Consider the following 27,879-nt stretch of genomic DNA (forward strand, 5'->3'; position numbering starts at 1 on the left):
AATATTTAAATACTGAAAATTCCGTCAATATTATATATGGTTGTGAAAGTCATTATTTCTGCCTAATTTTTTGCACTCAATCACTTATTTGGCTTTATGAAGTGACACTCTCACTTATAAGTTATTTATATTCACTTATATAATCAATCTCACTATCTCCTTTTTCATCAAAACTTAACTAATTTACTCATGAACATGCCTTAATCCAAAAAAGAAAGGTTAATCATTTTCCACCAAGCCTTTAATTCCATTCCCGTTGGAATAATAATGTCTCCCAAGCTATAGGTTGTGATAACCTGTCCAGACGCGTGGGGCGAGAGGGACCACTTTAGACGAGAGAAAAAAGTGAAAAGAACAAGGACTCGCCACCGATTATTCATTTTCTGGGTGTGATTAGCCACCTAATTAATCTCTATTAATTTTAATCAATACCCAACATTTATTATAATCAATGAATTGTTGTCTCCATGAGCATGACCCAGAATTAGAGTTCCAGAGTTAACTTGGGTTTGGAGAAGGTATTAGCCCATTTATGAATAAAGAAACACACACAAAAATGGGCCAGCCCTGTACAAAACCAACGCCAGCCCTAAAACCCTAATTCAAACATCCGTTCCGCCTCACATTCGTCGCTGCAGCAACCTTCACACTGAGCCTGAGGTGCTTCAACTCTCTCTCCCTTTTGATCTATTTTTCATGTTTCTATGCTTTGATGTGCTTAAAGACGTAAATGTGCGTGTATATATTTTCTAAGCATTTTTTTTTTGTATAAAATGGAAACGATACTTCGTTCTGTTTATTGCTGATGAGCCTGTTATTTGTTGAATCGGAGCCTTTTGGGTTTAGTTTTGAAAACCCATTCAGGTTCTCTGTAGTGACTGCTTATAAGTTCAATTTTGCGTATTTGGGTCATTTGTAATGGCTGTATCAGCACCATATAAACTTGACGTAGAGAGGGGTCCTGGTTGTCTGTCTATGATTTAATTTGATGAAAAACCATTTCATTTGTAGAGCTCAAGCAGAATGATTATCAGTACTTTTTTTCTTTCTATTTCTCATATTTTATGGCGTTCTATTTTGGGGTTTTGAGGGGTTGTGGATTTAGGGGTTCGGCTGTTTTCAAAATAGATGTAACATTTTTAAGGTAGTAATCAAGGTCATGAAGTCTTAACCGAGGACTCTGACGGTTGGATGGAAACTTGGGACGTGGCAGGACTCAATACTGTGATTGGAGAACTTCTCTGTGTGGAGTGTGGATGCATACTTTTATGCTAATATTTGGTTTGCTATTTCATATGTATAACCAAATATTTTGAACTGTTTGTCTATGGTCTACTTGTTCTCTAGTTTTGAAGATGCGTAATGTTCTGCTGTTGTCTGCAGTATAAATTGTTATTGGGAAGGTTTTTGGTTCATAGTTGTGTCAGATAATAGTTGTGTCAGATACTGATTACAAATATTTCAGGGATTTTGTTATTGTCATGTTGGTTTGATTGTTTACCATAAGGTGTTTGATATTAAGTTCATATTTTCTTTTTTAGGCAATGGCTCCCAAACAGCCAAATACTGGCCTTTTTGTGGGATTGAACAAGGGGCACATTGTGACCAAGAAGGAGCTAGCTCCTCGACCCTCTGATCGCAAAGGAGTAGGTTATTTCACCAAGCTTCACTGAGATTGCTTTTCATATTTATGTTCTGGTCTTGCTATTTCCTATTAACTCCAGTATTTGTTTTATCTAATTTTGGAGGTGTATTATATTTTATTTCTTTTATTGAGTGTAAGACTGAATTTTTGTGTGATACTGTTTGAATACATTAGTAGTTTTGTAATTTTTTTGCTTATAATTGTGTTCCTATCCGTCCTTGGATTTGTCTTTGGAACATAAGATGTACATTTGGGCATCATAATAATTACAATGTGCTTAATGAGACAATTGTTTTTCATATTGCTTTTGCATAAAGTGGCTGGTTATGATACTGTCTCTTCTTATGCTTGTCTGGAGTGCAGAAAACCAGCAAAAGAGTGCAATTTGTTAGGAGTTTGATCAGGGAAGTTGCTGGTTTTGCACCTTATGAGAAGAGGATCACTGAGCTTCTCAAGGTTGGCAAGGACAAGCGTGCTTTGAAGGTAGCTAAAAGAAAGCTGGGCACGCACAAGAGGGCTAAGAGGAAGCGTGAGGAGATGTCTAATGTTCTCCGCAAGATGAGGTACATTCTAGGGATCTAGGATCGTTGCTTGCTTTTGATATATTGGTAAATTCACTTGAAATCCAAGCTTTTATGCTGGCTGGAAAAGGCTTCTTATTTTCTTTTGGTGTATTTTTACCGACAGGGCTGCTGGAGGTGGTGAGAAGAAGAAGTGAGGCATGTGGTAGGGTTGTCTGCGATCTCCTCAATGCTATTTTAGATTCTAAGTAGTTGGAGGGAGGCTTTTGTTATGTTCTGTTCAGATAGCATCTTTTATTTTAATTTTCTATAAATTGTTTTGTTTTATATATGAATTAAATTTTATGGGCCTCTTTCCTGAATCTCAATGTGTCTTAGCTTACTAGTTATCCTAATAAAAATTGAATGTCAAAGTACTATATTTTGATATATCTAGATTTAGTATTGTTTTATTTTGATATTTTATAGTTTGAAATATTTCATAATTCTTAAAAAAAATTGATGACACCCTAGCTATCATTAATTTGCTAATTTTCTGCTTTCTTTTGTATATATATTTTCATGTTCTTCTTGTTCATTCTTGAGGTAAACAAAAATGCTAAATAATTAAAAATAACAAATTTATATGTTTGAGGAAAAAAATGAAATTCTCGGACCTCCAAAATAATGCAAGGATGTCATCATGTTAGTAATACTTATTAAACGTTGTATATCCCATTTATCCAAACACCTAAAAAAATCCTAAGCTTAACCGTTGCATTGTCGTGTTTATGCTCATGACCACCGAAAAGTAGGAGTGTTTATGCTCCTACTTTTCGACCTATAATTATATTCTACTTTAACTTCTAATATTTTACAAAATATTATTCAGATCTATTTTTTTTTCTTGAAATTTTTTTTTGTAGATATTACAGGTTGGACATAGTAATTCCATTATTATTTGATGATCTTTTAAAAAAATATCAAGTTACAAAAAAGCATCAATTATACAAAGAGACAAAAATTGATAAGTAATTAAGTATGTGAAGGAAAAATATTATTTGTACCAAGGACTAGAGTTACTTACATTAGGTTATATGGGTTGGGCGGGTTTTAAAAATCCTAACACACACCCAACTCGTGATATTTATTTATTAGGTTTTTTGACCCACTATCAATTTTGACAGGTTGAGTCGGTATAGATAATATAAATATTACAGATGAATTAGTTTTTCTAAACACAACTACTAGGAAAAGGATGTTGAGTTGCTTTCAACATCATCGTAGAAGACGGTGTTTGGCCCATAGTTATCAAACCCGATTCGGAGGTTAACCCGGTCAAGAAGCCGAGTCTTGGATTTTATGAGTCAACTCGGGTCAACCCGGGTTAACCCGGATCAATCCGGAAAAATTAAAAAAAAAAATTATTTAAATTTAATGCATCAATATTACACCTGCTAAAGCTGAGCACATCAAGCAATACAAGTGTCTAAGTTGCAGTGGCAAGAGAGCTGGGGTTTCAAGTTAGATGCTGGAAGTCAAAGATGACATCAGTTAGACTTATTTTTTTCTACAGTCTCCTCTCAAATGACTCCCTTACTGTATAGAAAGATTTCAATCAGAACACCACAAACCAAAAACAAACCACAGAAACAACAGCTCACATCTACCTGCAACAGCTTGCATGCCCTCTGCCACCACTGCTAGCGACATCACCATCTTGAGAGCCAACCCTTTTATTCCCACCGACTATCAGACGACAATTCCTCGAATAAGCATGGATTTTCTATCCCAGAACCAGCCACAGCTTCCCTTTTCCAGGTCAAAGCGGCTGCCACAGATGCCTGGCAACAACTTCCCTCATCCCTCTCTTAGTCTTACCCCTGGCTTTTTGGCCCAAACTAGAGAGCCCCTCCTTCTTCTTCATCAGCCGCCTCCATCTCTTGGCCAAACAAGAGTCGCCGCCCACTGACACAGGAGACCAGCCCCACAGACGCCATCTCCAGTTTCCCTCATCTCTGCTAAACCGAGACTCGGCTCTCTCTCCTTCGACCAGCCTCCAGCTGCCCTCTCCCTTCTTCTTCTTCACTGCTAACAACAACTCATTGTAGAGAAGATGAAGAAATAAGAAGGGAGTCCGAAGGACAGAAACCAGATTTGAAAAGAAAAAAAGCATTGGGTCTCGCCCGGGTTATGGGTCAACCCGCCAGGTTGACCGGGTTTTGCCGAGTTGTTGCGCTGATCGGTCTTTTAACAAACCCGAACCGGTCCAGCTACCGGGTCGACCCGCCGCGCCGGTTTGGGTTTAATAACTATAGTTTGGCCGTTAGGAGATGCCTCACGCACCACTCAAAGGGCACGAAGGCACTCCACATGTTGGTGCGTGAGTTATGCATGCCAAAATAGAAATACAAGAAAACCCCTCCACTTCAACTTTTTTTTCAAGAATAATTTAGTTATTGCATCGTGTTTAAAAATATTAAAAGATCAATGTGACCCCAATTAATTCAACAATAAACTAATTGATCTTGAAAAAAAAAACCATATTACCAGCAATAGCTGATTTATTGATTTTTGTTTAAAACGATAACTTCGAGTTCCTTGAGGTTTTGGTTAATTTAGGTGATCCCTTCAATCATAAAGGGATGCAAGATTGGATAATTTGCAAAACCGATGAAGCCAGTTCAATCTGATTATTCCCAAAATGTTGTTTTTTTCGATCGGCAAGTTTACAACCATGTTCCCAGCTCCGACAATAAACTGGTCTGGTGTGTTAAGATACGCGCCAGCAAGTCCAAGAAAACAGCAGAATAGACGGAGACAATTGCTGGTCCCGTGGAAAATAAACGGTATGAACAGCGATCGCCATTGCAAGCAAATGCCAAATGATAAAAAGTAGGAAACCTAACCTTTTGGAGCTCACTTATTCTGGCATCATGCATGAATAATCAATGCCCGGGGAAGAAAGATACATCATAAGAGACCTAGTAGCCTATCCCATGGTTTATACATTCAATCCTAACTACAAAATTACTGCAAATATCCGCAATAAGCACTACAAAAAAAACCGCTAGAAATTAATTACACGATGAAACTGGGATTATTCACATATACATAACATGATAATATGACATCACTCCAGCTTAACCAACTCAAAATCACAAGAGAATTTCTTCTTATGAACCTGCACAGCTTCCAAGATGATAAAGTGGGTCCAATTATCAACATATTTTCAAAGTGATCAACCCAGCAGCTTCAGTAATTCAGGAATAAGAGAATTTGTTTCTGACGAACTTGCACAACGACCTATTAATCAAGTGTCACTCCAAGTATCATCATCTTCCCCATCATCACTCGCAACAGCCTGGCATGTTTTTCAGTTTTAATTTGTTGATGTTGACCAGAACAAGAGAAACAAATTTAACCAGAAGGAGGATGAAAGGAAAGAGAGAGAAATTGAATACCTGGCGGATTGCGTTTGCTTTCTCCAAAATAGCACTGACTTTGTTGCTCGCAGTGGGACCTGAGAAGAGAGTAGTAGGCTTTGCTGTTGCGGTGCGTCTCAGAGTGAATGACTGCAGTGGCACAACAAAGAATAAAGGGAAAACTCGTGAGTGCTAGAACTCATAATTTTCTCACCACACAGCAACTAGTAAGTACATAACCCGTTGAAACTCAATAAAGCCTTTACCTTTCGGTTCCATCACAACTATCAATCTCCTACTCATCTTGGAACTTCTCTACTTTTCTGGTTAACAGTGGTGATATTAAAGGATATTTATTAAATTTGGTACCGAGCTTGTATGGTGGGGGAGAACTTGAAGTTGAATGTGGGTAGAAATTTTCATGCTACACTGAAATGAATGGATTAGAGGTGACTCTGACGAAATGTTAGGTGAACAATACAGGTGATGAGCTAGAAAAGTGCTTCTTTTGAATGTTGGTAGTGAGAAAGGTTGTTTGATCCTAGTTTCTCATTAGCAGAATCCATTTTGCAATTTACGAGAATGTTATAGAGATTCATCAAAGAAATTATGGATCAGCAGTTGGGAGGAGTAAGCTAAATAAATATACTGTCATCATATCATAGATTATAGGTGCCAAGTTTCATTCAGTTTTATCTCCCAGAACACAAATATACATCCTGAGCTTTTGGTTCTTAACATGCACCAAGGTCGTCTAAGAACCAACATATGCAGTCCTTCAGTTGTCATACAAGTGGATCATTAACAATGTGCAAGATTTGTCAAGTTGACATTCAATACTCAAATAATGCAGGTAGCCAGCCATACTGTTTTTTGAAAATATATTGAAGCTATCAGTAACTAATCTCTCTTTTTTTCCGCCTTGTCATTTCAATTTCATCTCACATGCTATAATCAATTCTCAATGCTTGGATTACAGGAGCAGCCAAACAACAGCGAAGGAAAAAAAGAGGCTAAACTCACTTTGGTTCTGATTTGATGCAAGAAATCTTCCTTTTCATCTATATCCTTGCCATTTGCAGATTGATTAGCTTCTTTCTGGCAATTGAACTCCTGCTGGTCCTGTTGCTGCAGACACAGAATCCCATGGCAAAGATTTAGTTCATGTTCCTCGTTGTGATAAAATGAAATAGATTGAAGCCAACAAATAGATATACTATTGTATGAATGTCATTATACCTTGCTTTTAGGTTTAAATGCAATAGTATCCTCTTTCATTTTCTGTTCAACAGCTGGGGCAGGCTTAGGTTGCTGGGGCACAGTAGATTCCAAAGGTTTTATATCAAATGCATGTTCATGAACTTTGGATAGAGAATGTTGTTTGCCTTCTGATATACCAGAGTGGGGCTTTGAAACTCTCCATTGAACTGGAGGAAGAGGTGGTGGCAATGGAGTGGAATCGTTAAGATGCTCCAACTCTATTTGATTCGTTTGAACTAAATTATCCCTTGTTTTTCCATTCACTACAGGGTTCATGGCATCAAAACATGGCAGATCCAATGAAGCAGATAGATCATCTGCACCATTCTCAGTATACATGCCTGGAAGTCCCCTGTCAACGCAAATACCATTATTGCCAGCTTCCCCAGGCTGCGGTGAGCTTGAAAAAGATTCACCTGGAAATATTCTGCGCGAAGCATCATACAACTCATGGTCCTTGCTTTCAGGAGACTCGTCAGATTCCCACTGATCAGAATGTGATTCAGAGTCATGGCTAAGACAATCATCAGACATATAAGGAGATGATCTACAGAACGTATCATCATCAGATTCAGAACCCACATGGCGCGGTGGAATAGCAGTCTCCGGAATCAATTGAAATGATGGAAACATGTCTCTAATGCTTGCATTACAGTGGTTCCCATCAGGAAACTTCAGTTTCAGTTTAGAATCCTCAAAGCCATTGATAGGGTGGAAAGATATTTTCATATGTTCCAATGGTGGTGAAGACATAAGTGAATCAATAGAATATTTACTTCCAAACTGCTCATTGTATGCTTTCTCTGGAGTTGCTTGATGTGTAACTTCATTTCGCCAGCTCTGCTGCTCTAATGTACTAGTTCTCAGTAACCTAGTTGGTTCACATTCACCATCATGGACCAATGACATCTTTCTACTAAAACCATTAACAAGTAACCCATGTCCAAATCCATGCCTTTGTGATGAATTTTCATCATTATCCTGACTGGACTCAATAGGCGTCACTTTGGAGTCTGAATCATGCTGCGACTCATTTCCTGGTGTTACTGCAGTGGTAATTTTCTGTCCATCCTCATAACTAGGACTATATTTATTTCCATGATGAAAATCACCAGGTTTTTCTACTTTGGTCCCTTGATCCTCCTGCAATGATGAGGAGCCTTTGGAACTTGGAACCCTTTCCATGTTTCCTGCATCCTTGATCAATCTTCCAGGTGCTCCTCCATCATTGCTTGACATGGAAGTGTGATTTGGAGGCAGCCCTGCCTCACCTTCACTTCTGGTCACATAATCTGGACTCGTGGCATTTGATACGGCAAAATCTGGAGGCTTTGAAGGCTCAAGTCCTAAAAGGCCACCATTTGTCCAGAATGTCGTAGAATGAACACTGGAAAAATCAGCCTGGGATTCTTGAGACCTATTGGAACTTCTTATGGATTTATTGCTCAGTGGTTCTTGTACATTTAAAATTGAAGTTGCAGAGACAGAAGATGATGGATCACTAACAAATTCTACTTTTGAATTATCAATGGCATCAGCACTTGTAGAAAATTTGATGCCTGGTGAACTGTCTAACTTGGAAGATTTTCCAGAAATATGATATTCCTGTTCATGGGCAAAACTCTTTGAGGAAACTGAGTTGGGTGATTCACAGGGAATGTTTTCATTCGAGGAAGTGGATAAGGTACGGGATTCATATTCAGATGGATGATGGTCTGAAATATGTGCTGTTACCTTGTGTATTGTCTCCTCTACTTCATTGTCAACATTGGAGGAAAATTGCTCAACTTCATGTTTTGTTTGGCAATCACTATCATTTTCAGATTCTGACTCAATGGTGTTCAATGCATCCATGAAATCATCTGGTTCGCTTTCAACCTCGTCGAGCTGGCTGTTACTAGAGCTTGATTTTGGAGTATTTGCATCATCAAGAACAATATTTTGAGGATTAGGATTTTTAAGATTGGCAGTCAATCCATCCTGTGTATCTAGGTCAGACTCTGCAGCATGCATTTCTGAAACTTCATCACCATGTTGACCTCTAGGCTCTACTATTTCTGCCTTTTCATCCCAAGTAACACAAGAAGAACTAAGGGCAGCAATCTGCTCTGGTGAAGAAATGTGATGAAAATTGTTATCTGCAATGTCAGGTTGTCTGTCGGGAAAAACTGAACCACGAACATCATTGCGCTTCATGAAACTTGAAGAGAATTCCTTCAGTCCATCTTCTTCAGCTCGCACTGAGGAATTTAGTTGGAACACACATTCAACATACCCTGAACCAGTTCTTGAATCAAAAGAATTTGAAGGATCACCCGCGTCATATTTTAATGTCATGTCAGTTGTAGAGGCCGTATGAGAAGGAGTGGTCTGTCCATTAATAGTTGGAGTAGTAAACTGCATTCTGCAGAGCCAAATACCATGTACACATTAATTTCATCAAACTGCACATGGCAGCACTAGCTCCCTTTGTAAAGATGCAATACCTGCCACTATGATTTGACATTGATGCATGATGGGCCGAGTCTCTGTTCCTCTGTGATGAATGTTTTTTCTGTCCATTTTGACATTAATCAGTAAAATTAGAGGGTGGAAAAATAGTGCTCGGGCAAGTATTTAAATTAAATATACGCTGCGGGAGGAGTAAATAAATTAAGATCTCACTGAAAATCTGAGTAGTCAACATAATGAGCAAGCATGCTTGCACTTCAAATAGAAAAATTGGAGGAACGTGTGACTGACTATATGTGGTGTTGAAGTTTAAACAGTTTCCCTGTTGCTTGTGATTATAGAGAAAACTAGTTGACTAAATAAAATCAAGGCTATATCACAAGATCAATAGAAAGAAGCACTTCTCACAATAGTTGAAATTTGTTACAGAAGTAAAATACCTTGGTTTCCCTAGCTCTCTTATCTTTTGGAACTTTCACAGCATCTGGTTCAGTGGCATTACTAGATGCTCTCCTAAAGAAGGTCGGATCTGAATATCTCTTTAAACAAGACCCTGGCCCACCAGTGTCAAATCTGAATGTGAAACCAAAAGGATTTAGTATCTAGGATCAAACTGCTTCATCATTCAAACAAACCAGTCGCTCAGGAGAGTGAGGAGAGAGGAATGAGGAATGAGCGTACTTGTCGAGCAAGTGCAAACGTGGAGGATCACGACATTCTTCATAGGAATCCATAATGAATCGTGGCAGGTCATTGTAGATGAAATGATTTTGTTCATTTTGAATACAAGGGTGCCACTCAGAACCTGCAAGGTAGCTGCTTTTTGTCAGCATTTGAATAACTAGATATTGATGCAAAAATAACAGCAAAAGAAACTTGATTGCGGCTTATGGGGTGAAGTAAGCTACCAAAAACAACTTGAGCATCAACAAAAGAATGAAGGGCAATGGAGCTTTTCTAACATCTACAAGTTTTTCATATGCTCTGAAAACTTGTGCCAATAGATACACATATTTATTGAATTCCAAAGTACTGGAAACCATCGAAGTTTTCTGGACAGATAATGATCCAAACTCGTGATTAGCTTCTAAACTCTAATTGTCAAGGTGGTAACTGCTTTGCTAAGGTGGCAGTGAACAGTGAAAAAAGATATGATAACCGAACAGGCTTCAGCCAAGACAAAGCCAGAGTATACTAGATAGATTCAAACCAGAAAGTCACGGGAGAGGCTAAATAAAAATAGAGCATGGCTTTTATATCAGGTAACGAGCCATACCAGCTGTGTACGCAAAATGTATATGACTTGTTTGGGAAAGCACCACCTTTTCAAGAGGAGGGAGTGCAACTTCAATGTTTTGCACACGAACCATCAATTTATGACTTCTAGAAGCTGTAGACATCACTTGCTCTTGTAAGCCATGGAAAACCTCTGCTGCAAATCTAGAACCAGGTCAAATATGCTGTTTCAATCAATACCTTCAGATAGTCAACAATGCACAACAATAATCTAATAAATGAGAAAATTATATTAATGTTTAGTTAGATCAGCCATTTATTTGAGATTTTGTAGCCAAAATTAAATCAACCCTCACAGTCAATCTGTGGAATCCTTTATATATGACAATATAGTGCTTGATATAAACACATAAAAGCCATTAGAACAAGGATCTAATTGGGAAGACAATTGTGCTCCTTGGGATGAAAAATACTCACAGGAAAACAAACCTAAAATCGTACTTGCACTACGGATATGCGACAGCCAAATAGCCTACAGCAGTCCCTTTCGCGTGTGAAAAAGTATTATGAATATCCAATGTTAAGGCGATCGATATATAATGTAATTTTAACAAAAAAAACTCCATCCAGTAGCCATAATAGATTAAGAATCACTAAATGATTGCTCATTTCATTAAATTAAGAATGAAACCTCCAAAGCAATTAAGCAGGCCAATCACCAATTCTTCATTGTTTGGTTGAATTTAATAGTACAGTTACCTGTTTTAAGAACATATTACTCAAATATCTTTTTGAGAACAAAAAACAGCAACTGAACAAAAAGAAAAAAAAAAAAAAAAAGGTACAAACTCGGCAAGATCGCCTAGTTGACGCAAGATCCCAACCAAAGCAGCAGCAGCAACAGCATCAAGCACGGCTTTTGGATCTTCTTCACGGTTTGCTTCTCTGCACAGCTCACCCTGTCCTAACCTCAACTCATTTCTCACTTCAAACCGAACCAAAGGCATTCTTCTTCTTATTATTATTAGTATTATTCTTGTTTTCTCCTCTCACTCACTCAAATTAAAGATTCTCCTCCACTACTGACTGATACAGCAGCAGTATTAGTATTGGTAGTTATGTGTTCAGATTGAATGAATGAATGAATGCACGAAGGAAGGAAGGGGTGGGTGAGGAAGAAAGGAGCAGCTTAACTGCCTGAGATGAACAAACACACACTGGCCTTTTATGTTAATTTATTTTAATTTTCAGAGCTAAGCTAAAACGATTGGGGAGAGAGAGGGAGAGAGAGAGAGAGACGAACAGGGAGGGAGAGAGGGATTACATTACATTGCCACCTCTACAAGCCATTCGTTTTCTTACTCAAAACCGAGACAAACAAATATCATTTTCTGTACAGAGAGACTGTCCGTCCAAATACTGGATTGGCCTTCGTTTTTTTATTTATTGACGTGGCGGTCCTCGGTAAATGTGCGTGCGAGAGAGGATTATTTCTTATGCTTCTCGACTTTCCGAGAGGAGGGGCATTAGACAACGTGGCTTCCATTAATTCCTTGGATTTTTCCTTTCTTTATTTGTTTTTTGGTTAAATAACAAAGGGTTATTTTCTCGAAATAGGGTTAAGATGGTAATTTGCAGTGGTAAATATTTGAATAGACAACTATGTGATGGGTACCCCTTGTTGTTATGGTGTCTGGATTACAAAATTCAAGTGAAGGATCGCTGTCTCTTCATGAATTTCATTTCCCATGTGTTTGAAATTGCATAAAATTTAATTTTTTTAATTATTTAAAATTATTTTTTTATATTTTCAGATAATTTTAATGTACTAATATTAAAAATAATTTTTTAAAAAATAAAAAAAATATTACTTTAATACATTCTTAAATAAAAAATACTTTAAATAATAACACTACCATACAAAAAAAAAATTGTGTTTCACTCAAGATTTGCTAAAACAAATGCTGACAATGATAGAAGAACTGAACACGAGCAATACCAGAGTTATTAACAGACACTTTAACAGACCTGGAGTGAAACAGAAATCTACCCAAAGAGTAGTGTGGAAGAGGGCAAACGGAATTTATGAAGAGAAAGCGATATTTCTATTACTTCAATTCTGTAATCAAGTCACCATAAAAATGTGGGTCCTCACTTGCTCACTTTGAGCTGTTTGTTTTTATAGTTACAGCCATATTTTGTGATTTGCAAAAAATTGATTGAAATTAAAAAAATGTAGTGTTTTTTTTATTATTTTATTTTATTAATATAAAAAAAATTATATATTAAAAAAAAAAACATTTTAAAAGATAACAACTTTAACGCTACCGGTCACTGTCTTATTTGGTCCCCGTCACTATCTTATTTGGTTAACAATTGTCAATGCTTGTTTCGTTTTGGAGTAACATTTATTCTCTGGATATAACCGGTCACCATGATTATGTAATGTCAGTGGACAATTTTCAAAATATTTTTTATTTAATTTTATGATAATTAAAATTGATATTTATAACAGAGAAAAATATTTAAATTCTAAAAAATATTTTTTATTAGATAAAAACTTATTTTTCTTATTCACGAATTTGTTTTTGTAGACAGAAACATGTCTTTTTTTATTTACATCATTTTTTTAGTAAAAATAAAAGTAATTAACATAAATATTTGTAAACTTTTAATGATTTGAATTAAGGAGAAAATAATATATTTCTTAAATTAAAACATCCTTGCCTTATTTATGTACCGCTTTTTATTTTGAACATGTATTTGTTTTTATCAAAATTATTGTTTTTTTAAAAAAAACTTATCTTGATTTGAAAAATAAGTTTAATAAAAAGAATTATGACTTGATAATTTGAGCACAATTGTAGAAAAAAATAAAATAATAATTAATCTAAAAATATTATATGAAGCTTTTATAATTATTATTTTCATTAAATATTCATGAGCGTATTTTTCTATAAAAACAATTGTATGGTAGGTTCATATATAATAATTCACAAAGTGATTATTAAAAGTAACATAAAAGCTACAATGTTAAGTGAAGATAATGGTACAATTGGAATTTTTTTAATAATTTTATTTGTAGTGTATTTTATTTAAAAATAATTAAAAAAACACTATTTAAAAAAAATTAAAGGGTCATTTAAAAACAATTCACCTGGCTGGGCCTAAAAGATAGGAAGCATGCTTTGTTTTTTTTTTTTTTCTGAAAAATAACAACAAAAGACTTGAATCCGCTAAAGTTGTTTTTTATAGGATATAAGACATGTCTATGTCTATATCCTTATGTGGATGACATATCATCTATTAGTGTATTTTTTATTTATTCAAGTTTAGAGACCACCAAAACTTATTTTTAAACTTGTTCTCACTTGAATATAGCAAAAAACAAATATCATAGAAACCTCAATGCATTCATTTATAACCCCTTAACATGCTCTAACCGATCTAAAAAATTAAAACAAATCGAATAAAAAATATTTCAAGCCACGATTTATCTTTTTTTTTTTGCAAAATTAAAGTCCAAATTACCTTCATGAAACTCTCATTTATAATATGAATTCATCTACACTAAAATTGTCCTTTTATGGCTATAATGTGATGGTTTGGAGCCTTTATCTCTCCTTTTTATTTTTTAATAACTTTCTCTCTGCTCTCTTAACTATCAAGAACCGAAACATGAAACAAATAAAATTTAAGATTAAAATAAAAAATCTTAAAATCACAAGGATAAACTTAAGGGACTAGACTAAAGTTTTTCACATGAAAATGAAAATTTCTCTATTTATTTTTGTTTATTTTGGTCCTTATTATTTTTGTAAACCCTGAGAAAAATTAAGAATAATATAATATAAATTATGATGTAATAAAATGAAATAAGAAAATGAATAGAATAAATGGAGAAAAATTAGTTAAAAAAAGGGAGAAATTTATGGTCGAATATGTACATCTTTCTAGGACAAAAAATGATCTAGTTATTTTGAGAAATGACTAGACCGATTTAATAAAATGGATGGACTATTTTTCAAAACGGTCAAATCATTTTAACTACTGTCCTTGTTAAAACTTGATAGTGCAGCCAAGAAAAGGAAAGAGTGTTTTCTCTTCTTCTTCTTTCCTATCACTTTGAGGGGTTAGAAAAGTGATGGCTAAGAGTAAAAAGAGAAGATTTTAAGAGAGAGGGAAACATATTCACACTAGAAATTAAAAAAGATCAAAGAAAGAGTTTTGAAGAGATTTGAAGGAGAAGAAGAAAAGTAAACGAAATTAGGGTTATTCTTGTATTTTACACTTGAATTAACATCTAATTAAGGTAACAAACTCATCTCAAATGATCGATTTTGATTGATTTTGTGATATGTGAAATATTGGGCATGCTAGTGTGGTAGGAATCTTGAGTTATGAGTTTTGGCTACTTAACTTGTTGTTTTTATGATTGTTTTTATGTTTGTTAACATGAAAAATAGATGGGTAATAAAAATAGTTTGTAATAGAAATTTAGGGGAATTGCAAATGAATGGTGAATTGAATCAATTGGATTACATTAGCTTGCGATGAGTATTAAATCATGAAGAAGTAATGAAAAAAAACATGGTGTCTCTAAGGGCATATAGGGCCGACCAAGAGAGAACGAGCTAGGATACAATCAAATTTTGTCTGCTTAAGAAAATTATGAGAGATTAATGCATAGTGTTATGTGGGAAATGAATCTTGAATGAATTTAGTTATATTATATAAAATGAGTAAAATTTGTATATGGTAGTGAACTAGAAGGTTAAGAGAAGTTATCACATTTAGAGGAAAAACTTATTGTGAAGTGCTTGATTTCTCATGTAAAGGAAGAATCTTTTATAAAAATTTAAAATAAATAATGGTATAAAATAGTGAGCAATATTTACGAGGATTAAGTTAAAAATGGCGGGGGGAAAGAGCTAAACGATGGAGGTTATGAGAGCATAATATTCGACATGAATAGTAAATAGAGGTCATGCATTGTTTCTACTTGAATCATGTGCCATGGGTTTTCAATTTCTTCATTGAACCTGAATTCACATTCTAGGCAGGTTACTAAGTTTTGTTTCCAAAACTGAACGAAATGGTTGCATTTATAACACCAATATGACAACGTAGTTGGGAATGATGTCAAATTGAACAAAACACAAATATTTTTTTAGGTTTGATTTGAAAGATTGAAGCTTTTTGGTGATAGAAATAAAGGTGGTTACTAGAGTGGTCAACAACGAAGATTCGAGGGAAAGATAAAGATTGTGAGGTTGGTGGTTGGATTGTGTCATTTTTGCTTTTCATATTAAAATTGTTCTCAAGCATACTTTTAGTTTTATTTGTTTAAATCAAAAGGATTACCAAGTGAAGGGAAAGAAAAAGAAAATTGGTGTGATTTAGCTTTTATGAAGGGGAAGAAAAGATGGGAGAGAAAAAGATTAAGTGGCTATTTTTTAAAAATTTGATGGAAAAGTTGTAATATTTATTATAAAGGTTTTTTTTATTAATTGAAATATAATAATAATTTTGTAAATAATATGACATTTTTTATTGACTTTTTTTAGTGTGCCAGTGTGAGGATGTAAAGTGTTGCAAAATTATAAACTCCAAGATGTAAAATGTGATTTTCTAAAGAATAAAGGCAAAGTGAAAAAATAAATAAACTAAAAGAGTTTTATTTGGTAATTATCCCAATATAATAAAATAATCACAAGTAAATATATTAAAACTATATTATTTGTTAGCCTGTCAATAATTTACTATATCATAAATTAAATATCATATAATATAGGAAAGAAATTAAATACTATTATCATAGTACTTTATATATGTATTGCTATTTTAAAATCATTGAAAACATAATAAAATAATATAAAGAATTGCCAAATAATCTTATCAATTTTAAAAGTTTGAGCTGAGAAGATTTTAAGATTCTTTATTATATTTCTTTAAAAACTCACCATTATTTTGTACTTAATTATTTAATTTTGGTTAGAAAAAATAAGGTTGTAAAATTTAAATTTATGATTTTTTAGTATAAAACATTATCTCAATCTAAATATTTAAATTGTTAAGTGGAATACATGATATATATTATTCTAAAAAGAAAATTGGAAATTTTGTGAGGGTTGAATATTAAGGATAACCATAATTAAGTCCGTCCACGCTAAGATGATTAGCAAAAGGCCATTTACTTGTATCTTGCTTTGCTCCTTTCTCTTCCATGTAAATTCACACTTAAATTCCACCGTTTCCCTGTCATCAATCATCAATCGACAACGAAACATAAGCAAAACATGAAAACCATTTTATTATTTTTACAGAAAACCATTTTCTAGGAAAGATCTTCCCATTTTCTTTCCTTTGAAGTCTAGAAAAATAAGGCTTGATCTTCAAAATTATCCAATTTTAATTTCTTTGACTTTGAAGGCTATATATAGACCAAAACCCTAACAAAGACGTTACATACAAATAATGTTTGAGAATATGATTGCGGTTGCTTTTTAAAATGTTTTTCATGTCGAAATGCATCAAAATGATATTTTTTTATTTTTTAAAAATTATTTTTAAAATTAGCACATCAAAACAATTAAAAACACATAAAAAAAATTAAATTTTTTTAAAATATAGATATACTTAGATTTTAGTGCAGGTTAAAATCTTAGATAAGCTCTCACACACATCATTCAATTATCAACTAAGCACATGCTATTATTAATTTAATTTGCATATTTATTTAAAAAATTAGTCAGATTTTTAAGATGTTTGTAAGGGTGATAGTATTTATGGTTTAAAATATTTATTATTAAAAAATATATTAAAATAATATTTTTTATAAGGTGGTGTTTGGATGGTTTTTTTTTTTTTGAAAAAAGATTGGGTGAGAGCATGTTGTCAACCAAAAGAGTTCATGAAAAAAAAACAGAGAGATCGCATCTCCCGCCTCTAATTAATAAGATTTAGGTTAATTAAATAATGGATGGGAGACCAAGTACATTATTAAATCAGAAAACACGCATGCTGCCATGATAGCTAGTGTCTCTAGTCATCGTGTGATTAAATAATGTCTCTAGACATCCATTTTCCTTTAATCAAGCCTGTCTGACCATTTCTACAGTATACAAGTTCATGTGGCAAGCCAACCATACAAGTTGATATAGTTATAGGCAGGGATGACAGCAAGTATTCTACAAGTTGAGTTTTGATACTATTCATATTTATACTCTAATTCGAAAGTATTATTTATATATGACTCGTTATGGTGGGTATAGATTTTGGATATGGATAACCGATTTCATTGAGTTTTAGATATTCATCTAGATATTTATTATTTAAATATTTTTTTTCTTTTTCAAAAGACAGGTAAAAAATTTATTTTGATCCTTTTACTTTTCAGATTATAAATTTTTTATCTTTTAAGATTTTAAAAATTCAATTTTAACCTAAACTTGATTTGTTTTTTCAGTTCTTAATTTGAGGGAGTGGCTAAATTTTATTGGAAGATAGAAAAAGTTTCAATTGACACTAATTTCAATCATGAAAAAGATCAATTTTGATATTCACGAGTTCCATTGAATAAGGAGAGTTTGATTTATGTTTTCTTTGTCCTTACCCTTACTTAAAATGGTAGATCCAAGCTCAAGAATCTTTGGGTTATCGGAGGCCGTTAAGAATTTATCAAATCATTTAAAATGTTTTCTAAGTGTTTTTGATAAAAAAAAATGAGAATAAAATAATAATAAAGAGGCTTCACAAATGGGGTAGATGAGGAGGCCCGCACCCACGCCTTACCTGATTTGTTTTATTTTTTTAATATTTTCTCTACGTTTTTAACTTTAGTTCATTGAATAAAAAATATTTTGAAATTTTTTTTTATTGGGTACCATTGAAATCCCATTTAATGAAATCATAGCCATATATATATATATATATTAGCAAGCGCTTTTTTCATAGCCCTTTACAATTTTTTTTATTTTATTTTATGTTGCTGCTACATTTCTTATTTTAATAAATATTGTTTAATTTTTTTTCATAAAATTTTATGATATTGTTTTTTTATAACATTAGCTGACATTCTAATTTTGCAGGCTTCCATAGTTGTTTTGCCTTGCGATAATTCTTTTTAACCACCGGAAAAAAATCTTGTTGGTACAAAAAATTCTTTGCTAATGATTATATATTATATTTCTATCCAGAATATTAGAACCGGGTATAACCGTAGATAAGAACATGAAGTCCGATCTTATACATATTTTTGGTTGCAAGTTGTAAACCGTAAGTATCATCGACCAAGAAAAATAGGGTACAACGAATGGATTGAATCTATTTGCATATAACCCAAGATATATATTTCGTGGTTCCACTGAAAACTAATTATGCACCCTATTAGACTTCTTCTAGGCTTAACCACTGAAAAGGTGTACCATAATTCCATCCACTACATCATGTGAATAATGTCATGTCACATGCTCAAAATTATTGGAGATATGAATAACCTTTGTAGTTTAAGAGTGATTGAGAAATATTTTATTTTTATTTGTACGACAATAGTGCTTTCCCTACCAATTTTGGGTTATACCAAGCATGCATGCCCACAAGTTCTACACTCAGTAAAATTTGTATTTTCACGGTAGTACAACATGCAAAAGTTTGGACACATGTTAATTTTCTGGTATCCTACGAGGTTTCATTATAGATTTAGCAATATAAAAGTTCTCTTTTAACCTATTTTCTTTAGGTAACATGATTCTCTTCCATTCGATGATTATGTTATAACTGGCCTTCATAGTCCATGATCTGATTTGATGGTGAACACCTATGCAACGACCGATAATTTATTGTGATTTATGTACCCATCCTATAATGGTTCATCAAAATATTTCAAAAGTTTAAAAAATCTAGTTGCATTTATATTTGGTTCTTCATCTACAATTGAATATTCACTTGCATAAACTTGATTCATTCTCATTGCATTCATCACCATACTCCTATAAGGATTATTATTATCATCTACAACTTCATGCACGTTGCTAGAACTAGAAGTTGAACCAATCATTCTTTCTACCATGGTCTTGTAAGGAATATGGGGTTATCCGTGTGCAAACCAACCCAAGTAGTTTCCCATAAATTCTTTTTATAAAAGATGCACCGTAACATATAAATTAAGAATTTTTTTTTATCTTTACCTATTACATGGATATCTAATAACATCTCCACTAATATTTTTCAAATTAGATAGTGTATAATTAATAAAACCCTCAACCCCATTACAATAATCTATCATTCGTAACTTTTCAGGTGAAACTTGATTTCAAGAACAATCATCCATTATTTATATGAAATCCATATAAAATATTATTGACAATATATATTAATTAATTATATAAACTAAATAAATTATTGACACCCAACTAATTAGCTATCCTTACTTAAATTCAAATTTATTCAATCTTCGGTAACTATCAATTTAATGCCTCATTTTATATATGGCAACCTGTTAGTATATCTTTCCACTTCTTAGCTGTTCTTATTTTAAATATATATGCCTTAGTTCTTCTGCAATGCACACTTTTGAAAATAAAATAAAACTCTTTGCTAATCAGCATTGTCCATCAATTTTGCGCAGTATTAAATTTTATTTGGAGAACACACACCTTAATTCATTCACTTATTTTGGCCTTTCGAGTTGTTTTTGGGCAAAAGACCACTAATTAAAGGAAAGGTTTACTAAGAAAAAACCTCGGCCCTGTCTTGTTTTGCTCTTGTTTAAGCGAGGCTCGTTGTTTTCCATGTTGTCTTTTCTTGCATTTTTTAGTTTTTTTTTCTGTATATTTGACTATCTCAAGTTGCTACAACAACTTGAAAATTATAAAACAACATATAAATAATAATCTTTCCAACCTGTTAACCAATTCTCAATTGGGTTTCCAATTTTTTTTTCAATTGTGTACTCATTATATAAGAAATTATCAATCAAGTCCCTCATTCAAATTGCTAACACATTATATGCAATAAAATGATGCTACTTTTTTAAAAACATGAACATTCTTTTTGTCAGGACTTTACAATGAATTTAGATGGAAGGACCCCATTGAGGAATCATGGATACATTGAGGACCCAATTGAGAAAATGGCTACCTCATGTTTTTTTATTACTCTAATTCAAGTAACTTGGACCCAAACGCAAAACAAGAACATGTGCTTCTTCCTGCACATTTCGAGTAATTTCATAACTTCCGTAAATTATACTACAACTTGTATCAATTCTTCAAAGCCTATCTAGTCAACGAAAACTGATTTTTCATGCATTATCTCTCGTCAATAACCAGTGAACATGCTCAATTCCGGGGACTCAGTCCAGCTGCCTGTATCTAAATACAAGAAGTTGACATAGGTAGCGTACACTACAGATTTCCAAGCATTTTGCTTTATCCATATTGCGTTCCATTTGACTCTGAAGCCCTCCTGTATTCCACACAGGCTTGCTCTATATATTCACTTGTGAAGGAGCTTATAAGCAGAAAATATAAGAGAACACACAGATATGTCTCGGTTTTCATCTTCAATATCTCGTTCCTTCAAGATTTTCTTCTTTTTCTTCAATTTTTCCTTCTTAGCCTATGCCACTGTCCCCTCCTCCAAGACTTTCAAATACATCAATCAAGGTGAATTTGGGGAATATAGTGTTGAATACTTGGCAGATTACCGTGTCTTGCCCCTTTCTACATTTCCCTTTCAACTTTGCTTCTACAACACCACCCCAAATGCTTACACCCTCGGACTACGCATGGGCCATCGTCGGTCTGAGTCCATAATGCGCTGGGTCTGGGACGCCAATCGTGGTAAGCCAGTTCATGAAAATGCAACCCTAAGCTTCAAACGAGACGGGAACCTAATCCTAACTGATTTTGATGGCACTATAGCATGGCAAACTGGCACCGCAAACAAGGGTGTGGTGGGTCTCAACTTGCTTCCAGATGGTAATTTGGTTTTGTATGATCAAAGGGGTAAATTTATTTGGCAGAGTTTTGATCACCCAACAGACACACTACTGGTAGGTCAAAACTTGCGTTCCAGTGGCCCAAATAGGCTTGTTAGTCGCGTCTCTAACATGGATGGCTCACTAGGGCCTTACAGCTTTGTAATGGAGCAACGGTATTGGGCCTTGTACTATAAGGTTAAAAATTCACCAAAACCTTTGCTTTATTACAAGTCCGATGAGTTTGGTAATGGCCAAGGTTCATTGGCACATCTCAATTTTTACTGCAAACCCGAGTACGAACAAGCCTATGCTTTTGAGGTAGGATTTACTTACGACATGAACAACTCTCCTAGCTCTGGCACTTACATTCTGACTAGGCCAAAATACAATAGCACATACTCAATGCTCCGTTTGGAATCTGATGGTAACTTGAAAATTTATACTTACAATGAAAATGTGGATTGGGGAGCTTGGGACTTGACATTCAAGCTCTTTGATAGAGATAGTGATCTCGAAATTAGTGAGTGCAAGTTACCACAAAGGTGTGGTTCACTAGGAGTTTGTGAGGACAACCAATGTGTGGCTTGCCCTAGGCCGCAAGGATTTTTGGGGTGGAGCAAGAGCTGCGCACCACCAGTGCTGCCACCGTGCAAAGGCGGAGCCAACGTGGATTACTACAAAGTCGTGGGTGTTGAGCATTTCTTGAACGGGTATAATGAAGGAGAGGGCCCCATGAAGTTGGTTGATTGCAGGAACAAGTGCAACAATGATTGTGGGTGCTTGGGATTTTTCTACAAAGAGGAGTCTTCCAAGTGTTTGTTGGCTCCTGTGCTTGGCACTCTGGTCGGTGTTTCCAGTCCGTCCCATGTTGGCTTTATCAAAATGTCCAAATAGATCTATTAAATCTAAGATTTGTTGAATTATTGTGATGAAATTAAAATAAAGGCAAAAGATGCATGAAAGGATTTGATAGGCAGCGTGATTGTATTATGGTTTTTGTGAATTATATGTGGATATGGCGGAAAATATATCATAGATCTAATCAAATTATAACATTATTAGCAAATGTGCTTTCTATATAACCTTTAATGATTTTTTTCTACATAAATTTTATTTAGTTGCATTTATTGAATATACTTACTTTTATTATTATGTAATTAAATAAAAAATATATGCTAAAAACATTATTCAACCTAAACCAAGTTCATCACCCTACTCGTGAGTTTCATGTTAACTTTGGTTGATCTGGTGGATCCAAAATATTATTATCTAAATATTGAAAAAAAAGAAGATAAATTGGTGTCATCTTAAAATATATATTTTTTTAAAGTCAAACCATGCTTTGAATAAACTGATCAAGTTGTGTTTGAACCTGCTAAGTCAACCGAATCGTATAACATCAAGTTTTAATTGAAATTTATTCAAATGAATTAATCAAAGATTTATTTGGGATATTATTTAATAAACTATCCTTCAATTTTTACTAAACTAATTAAGAAGCCAAGTCAGAAGTTATAATATCAAATTACTTTGTTCAAATTGAAATTGAAATATTACTTTTTTTTAAATAATAACATATAATTAAATAAAAATTGATTAGTTTAACGTGACTAGAGATTTTATTTGCATTTATCTCTTTAACTTTTTAATTTAATATTTAATTATAATTAATAATTTTATTTATTTATTAATGTATATAATTATTGATTAATTTTATTAAATATACATGTTAAATCTTGCAATCAAATTCTTCTTGGTTTTAAAAAACTTGCATATATTTATTCACGTCAAAAACAATTTTCTATCCGATCCGATCGGCGCTTCGCTAGGTAAGTTATCTGGTGAAAAGCTACTCTAAACTCTAAAGGAAGAAGAAACGACAGGTTTTGCCATTCCTAATTATTTGTTGACAGCTCCCCCATTTACCTTTTGACAGATGAATTTGCTTACCAATCATTTGGTATTCTGTAATCCTTAATTTCTCCTACCCCTCACGCCCTTCAACATTCAAAGTTCTTAAGCTCAATGGGCCCATAGAGCTCTTCAACCCAACGACGATCATCTTTACATAGCTTTAAAATGATGTAATCCACAAGCCTATAAATAAAATGTTCATCAACATGTTTTGCCCAATAAGCCACACGACAGAATGCTAAGTGCCAAATATTACCCTAATTCGGATCAACTTGGTTGAAGACTAGATAATTTCTGGCAATGGACTGCCCTTGAAGTATAATTACATCCAAAGCTTCTTATAGGAATTGATTATGTTTGATTTGTACATATAAATGCTAGATTCGGGGGTGTTTGAGAGTGTAGTAGCTGTTGCTTTTCAAAATGTTTTTTGCTCAAAAATGTATTGAAATAATATATATTTTTTATTTTTTAAGAAATTATTTTTGATATCAATACGTCAAAATGATCTGAAAACATCAAAAAATATTAATTTGAAACAAAAAAAAATATTTAAATTTTTTTATAAGCGCTTTTGAAATTCAAAAAACAAATAGATTTTTTAATATAAAACCATTTATATAACGAAGAATATATAAAACCAATACATTAGTCTTTATTTTTCTAGTTTAGGTGTATGGTAGGTAAGAGTAATATAAAACCATTTATATATTCCCATTATTTTTGAATTACAATGGTTTTTAGATATGAGATTAGAATTTTATGATTACAACTATTATTTAATTATATTATAAAATCTCAACAAAAAATATTAATAAATTTATGTAAGCTTCAATTCTAAAAATTTGTACTTAAACAAATTATATTGTATAGTAATATAAAATTATTCATAAAGCTTCACCAAACATGTTGAATTTTGTCATTGAAATAGTTTGTTAATGATATGATTGTTTAATTATTTAAAAACAAATGCTATTCTTACAATAATGTCTCATAATGTCAACATCATTTTAAATTCAATTCGTGTTTTTCTTTAGTTTAATATCTTAGAAAAACAAAGTATGTTTGGCCACCATAGTACAATTCCAGCACTGAAAAGTATTAAAACTTAGAGAGATTGGTCCGGTGATTAAAGAGGTATGCTTCATCTCTTAAGTTCTTGAATTTGGATTTTAAAGTTAGCTTGTAGAGAATAATTAAATGAACCAAACTACGAAAAATATATTTATAAAATCACCTAGGCAAAACTCGTGCCTCTAGCTCCGGCGGTGGAAATGGTTTTTAGTATAGTTTTGAAACCCGGCTCGGCCTGGTGAGTCGATCCGGGGCTGGAACCGAGCCGGGTTGAAGAAAAAATAGAGGAAGAAAAAACCCGGTGTGACCCGGTTGACCGGCGGGTTGATCCAGTTACCCGGTCAAAAACCCTGTTGCAACCCGTTGATTTTTATTTTATTTTTACTAAAATGACGTCGTTTTGATTTTAAAAAATTAGAATTGACCCGGGCGACCCGGTCACCCGGTCAAAACCTAATGACTCGATCAAAACCCGGAACCCGGGTCTTGGACAGAGCTGGCTGCCGAGCCGGGTTTGAAAACTATGGTTTTTAGTTTGGGAAAAATCTCAATTATGAATCAAATAAAACAACATCATTTACTCTTGTATTTTAATCTTTTTTGACGTACATAATATTTTGTTTAAATTAATTCTTATAACTTCAATGAAAATTAATTTTTCTTAAATAGTTTTAAAAACACACTCGAACATCATTATTTACTTTGCAAGCAAGCGTTGGGGGAGGGTTAGAAAAGAATGAACAAGAAAAAAAAGGTATTGGAGGATCCTTGACTAGAAAGTGTAGTGAAAGACAATTGGAGGGGGCCGGAAACGGAGAATTGCTGCCTTGCTGGTCTTCCTGTCAAGGAAATTAAGAACAGTACTGCGAAAAAAAGGTTGCTGCGCATTATTATTTATTGACGGAGAATGGCTAGTCATAAAGTGATTGAGTTTCAGTGCATAACTAATAATTTTCCTTCTAACTTTTTCTTTGAATGAGTAAACGCTGCAAATTGCCTTTGGCTCCTCATTTATTTGAGTGAAAATCGATCTAACCCATTAATTTATTCCAACCAATTCACTGCCCAATGCCTTGGATTTTCCTAGGTAGAAACTGTCCCATCCATTAATTAGTTTAATTTCTTTTTTGGTTTTAATTTTTTAATTGTTTTTTATCCTCAATTTTCTTGATGCTGTTTTCACGGGTTTTTTCCCCTTTTTTTCTTTGAGGAATCTATGAGGAGATGTGCATCCTCTAATTTTTCCACCGTTCCCACTTGTGGACAATGAGCGAGGCAGATGATTATTACGTTTTTTCTGTGAACAAGTATATAAAGAAAAAAAAAAACCCATGAATATATCTCTATATAATATACTTTTTTCAATTATATTCTCGCATGGAAAATCAATCAAATGATAATCTTTAATTTACTTGTGTTTTTGAATATGTGTTTCTGATAAATCTTTTTCATCAGAATTAATATTCATATATATGAATTGTAGTGATAACTTTTAGTTAAATTGATTTAAATAATCTTTCAAGAGTATATTAAAAAAAATCGAATTTATAAATGCGCATATAACATTATTTTTGAGTTAGTGAATACATTTAGAAGAAAAATTACAAATCATTTGAGTAGTGTAGTAATAGCTATCAATCTTGTATGGAATAAATAAATAATTGAAGAGTATTATATAAAGTTGAGAATGAGTCACAAGCCACAAAGTCTAAAAAAGCAAAAAGAAAAAGAAAATTGAGAAGCAAAATTGAATAAAAGAATAAAATAAAAAAACCAGAATATAAATTAAGTAATAATAATAAAAATATTAAATTCTGAAAGCATTAAAATTATTTAAACTTTTATGGGTTATGAAGCCTAAAAAAAAATCAACTAAGAGCTCACTACCACTACCAGAAAATAGCAAAACACCAACGAAATATTCCATTATTATTTAAAGCCTAATAATATTGGAATTACAATTATCAATGGAATCACGAGCATAAATATGTCGTCGAAAAATATATCGTTGGTGATTTCTATTTTGTCAATTATTCCCTTGGAAATATAATCATTGATGGATTTATAGATAAAATTATCACTCCAAACAAAAATATTTGCTATCAATAATTATGTCGATAAATCCATTGATGATTTTGGCATATTACTAATGGTATAAACCGATGGTATTAATCAATAAGTGATTATATGTATATTATCGATGAAATTAATTCATCGAAAAATTACATCTAATAATGGCAAGTACTGTAAATTTTTTCTAATTCTCTGGAACTCTTCGAGGGACTATGTCCGTTAGTAATTCTATTGGTATTTCATATTCTGTCGATAATCCCGTCGGTATTATATGTAATTATGTTAAAAAATAAAACAAAAAATAAAATTAAAAAAATAGAAGAATTAAATTTAAATAAAAAAGCAAATTTAAACAGAATTAAATTAAAATACAAAAGAAAATTTGTATTATTAATTTTAAAAATATTATTAAATACAATTTATTTATCTAGTGGACAAGAGCTGGAGGAGGAGATGGAGGCGGATCTTCACTGGAACTAGGAAAGCGATGAGGTGGAGTACAGGTACCAGTGAGAGTTGTCAACCATTGCTCGAGGACATTCATTTTATCTCTTAGTTTGGTCGTTTCAGATTGAACCACATGTATGACTAATGATTACTGGCTTGATCTGGATTGTGGGGTTCCAATAATCGACACACTACAACCCACCCGTATATCCTCAGTCGTGGTGATACAAACCAAGTCAAGTCCGGATTTGGCCTTAAAATATATGCTGACTAGTTTTGTGAGATTGAACATATCTCCCAAACCATACATCGGAACGAGTTGAAATTTTATAGGGAGATACTAAACACATGAAACTATATTTTGGTAGTTTTTCAAATCAAATGGATTTCGAGAACATATTATCTTAGAGTGTTGAAGTTACTAGACAAATCTTGTCAAATTTATCTGACTACAACTTTTGTACTGTTTGTGACATATCTGAAGCTACAAATGGAATTTTACTGCGATTCAATTTGGACTAGAAACTAAATATATCAAGCTTTCCAACCATATATAGGAGGCCTAATAATTCATTTAAATGAGAGAGAATGATGTGTTTAAAGTTATGACTAAAAATCAGCCAAGAATGGGCGAAAATTGGAGATTTGGGCTAATGGAGGAATTTTAGCATGAAGACTTTGTTTTTATTATTCTATTCTATTTATTTATTTAATGTTAAATAATTTTTTTTTAATTTGGATTTTTTCTGGCCCATTAGACATTGTTTAGGGGTTTATTTCATTATTGGACTTATGTTAGTTGATTATTAGTTTAGACTCGTTAGCTTACAACCCAAAAAGAGTCCATCAGGGTTAGTTAGAGAAGACTAC

At 33.2% G+C, this 27,879-nt stretch overlaps 3 protein-coding genes across 5 annotated transcripts; 2 read left to right on the forward strand and 1 right to left on the reverse strand.

Moving 5' to 3' along the window:
- Positions 1–497: 497 nt before the first annotated feature.
- On the forward strand, positions 498–2,595 carry LOC7455908 (60S ribosomal protein L36-2). Of its 2 annotated transcripts, none has more exons than XM_002317387.4 (4): positions 498–660; positions 1,542–1,646; positions 2,009–2,208; positions 2,333–2,595. In XM_002317387.4, the coding sequence occupies exons 2-4, from the start codon at positions 1,545–1,547 to the stop codon at positions 2,361–2,363; spliced, it is 333 nt and encodes a 110-aa protein (XP_002317423.1). In that variant the 5' UTR covers positions 498–660; positions 1,542–1,544; the 3' UTR covers positions 2,364–2,595. The 2 variants fall into 2 exon arrangements, with proteins under 2 accessions (XP_002317423.1, XP_024436708.1); XM_024580940.2 differs by lacking the exon at positions 498–660 and adding an exon at positions 682–732.
- Positions 2,596–5,031: 2,436 nt separating this feature from the next.
- Positions 5,032–11,903, reverse strand: LOC7472310 (protein SCAR3). Of its 2 annotated transcripts, none has more exons than XM_024581225.2 (9): positions 11,367–11,903; positions 10,558–10,721; positions 9,963–10,086; positions 9,722–9,854; positions 9,317–9,384; positions 6,810–9,234; positions 6,594–6,698; positions 5,610–5,720; positions 5,032–5,509 (listed from the first exon to the last, which is right to left on the reverse strand). In XM_024581225.2, exons 1-9 carry the CDS (start codon positions 11,522–11,524, stop codon positions 5,459–5,461), a joined length of 3,339 nt encoding a protein of 1,112 aa, XP_024436993.2. In that variant the 5' UTR covers positions 11,525–11,903; the 3' UTR covers positions 5,032–5,458. The 2 variants fall into 2 exon arrangements, with proteins under 2 accessions (XP_024436993.2, XP_024436994.2); XM_024581226.2 differs by having other exon boundaries at positions 10,558–10,710; positions 11,367–11,512.
- A 9,146-nt stretch (positions 11,904–21,049) lies between these two features.
- LOC7455907 (epidermis-specific secreted glycoprotein EP1) lies at positions 21,050–22,477 on the forward strand. The gene has a single exon (XM_024581044.2). It carries the CDS (start codon positions 21,064–21,066, stop codon positions 22,393–22,395), a length of 1,332 nt encoding a protein of 443 aa, XP_024436812.2. The 5' UTR covers positions 21,050–21,063; the 3' UTR covers positions 22,396–22,477.
- Positions 22,478–27,879: the final 5,402 nt, after the last annotated feature.

Source organism: Populus trichocarpa, chromosome 11 (assembly GCF_000002775.5).
Source record: "Populus trichocarpa isolate Nisqually-1 chromosome 11, P.trichocarpa_v4.1, whole genome shotgun sequence".
Taxonomy (NCBI): domain Eukaryota; kingdom Viridiplantae; phylum Streptophyta; class Magnoliopsida; order Malpighiales; family Salicaceae; genus Populus; species Populus trichocarpa.

What these genes read in the sequence shown, in the direction of transcription:
- LOC7455907 (XM_024581044.2), top strand. Translation starts at nt 21,064, where the DNA reads ATGTCTCGGTTTTCATCTTCAATATCTCGTTCCTTCAAGATTTTCTTC.
- LOC7455908 (XM_024580940.2), top strand. Translation starts at nt 697, where the DNA reads ATGTTTCTATGCTTTGATGTGCTTAAAGACGTAAAT. An exon ending in GACCCTCTGATCGCAAAGGA is followed by an intron (nt 1,647 to 2,008) that starts GTAGGTTATTTC and finishes TCTGGAGTGCAG; the next exon opens with AAAACCAGCAAAAGAGTGCA. An exon ending in AATGTTCTCCGCAAGATGAG is followed by an intron (nt 2,209 to 2,332) that starts GTACATTCTAGG and finishes TTTTACCGACAG; the next exon opens with GGCTGCTGGAGGTGGTGAGA.
- LOC7472310 (XM_024581225.2), bottom strand. Translation starts at nt 11,524, where the DNA reads ATGCCTTTGGTTCGGTTTGAAGTGAGAAATGAGTTGAGGTTAGGACAG. An exon ending in AGAGAGCTAGGGAAACCAAG is followed by an intron (nt 9,385 to 9,721) that starts GTATTTTACTTC and finishes CAAAATGGACAG; the next exon opens with AAAAAACATTCATCACAGAG. An exon ending in AAGCAAACGCAATCCGCCAG is followed by an intron (nt 5,510 to 5,609) that starts GTATTCAATTTC and finishes AAAACATGCCAG; the next exon opens with GCTGTTGCGAGTGATGATGG.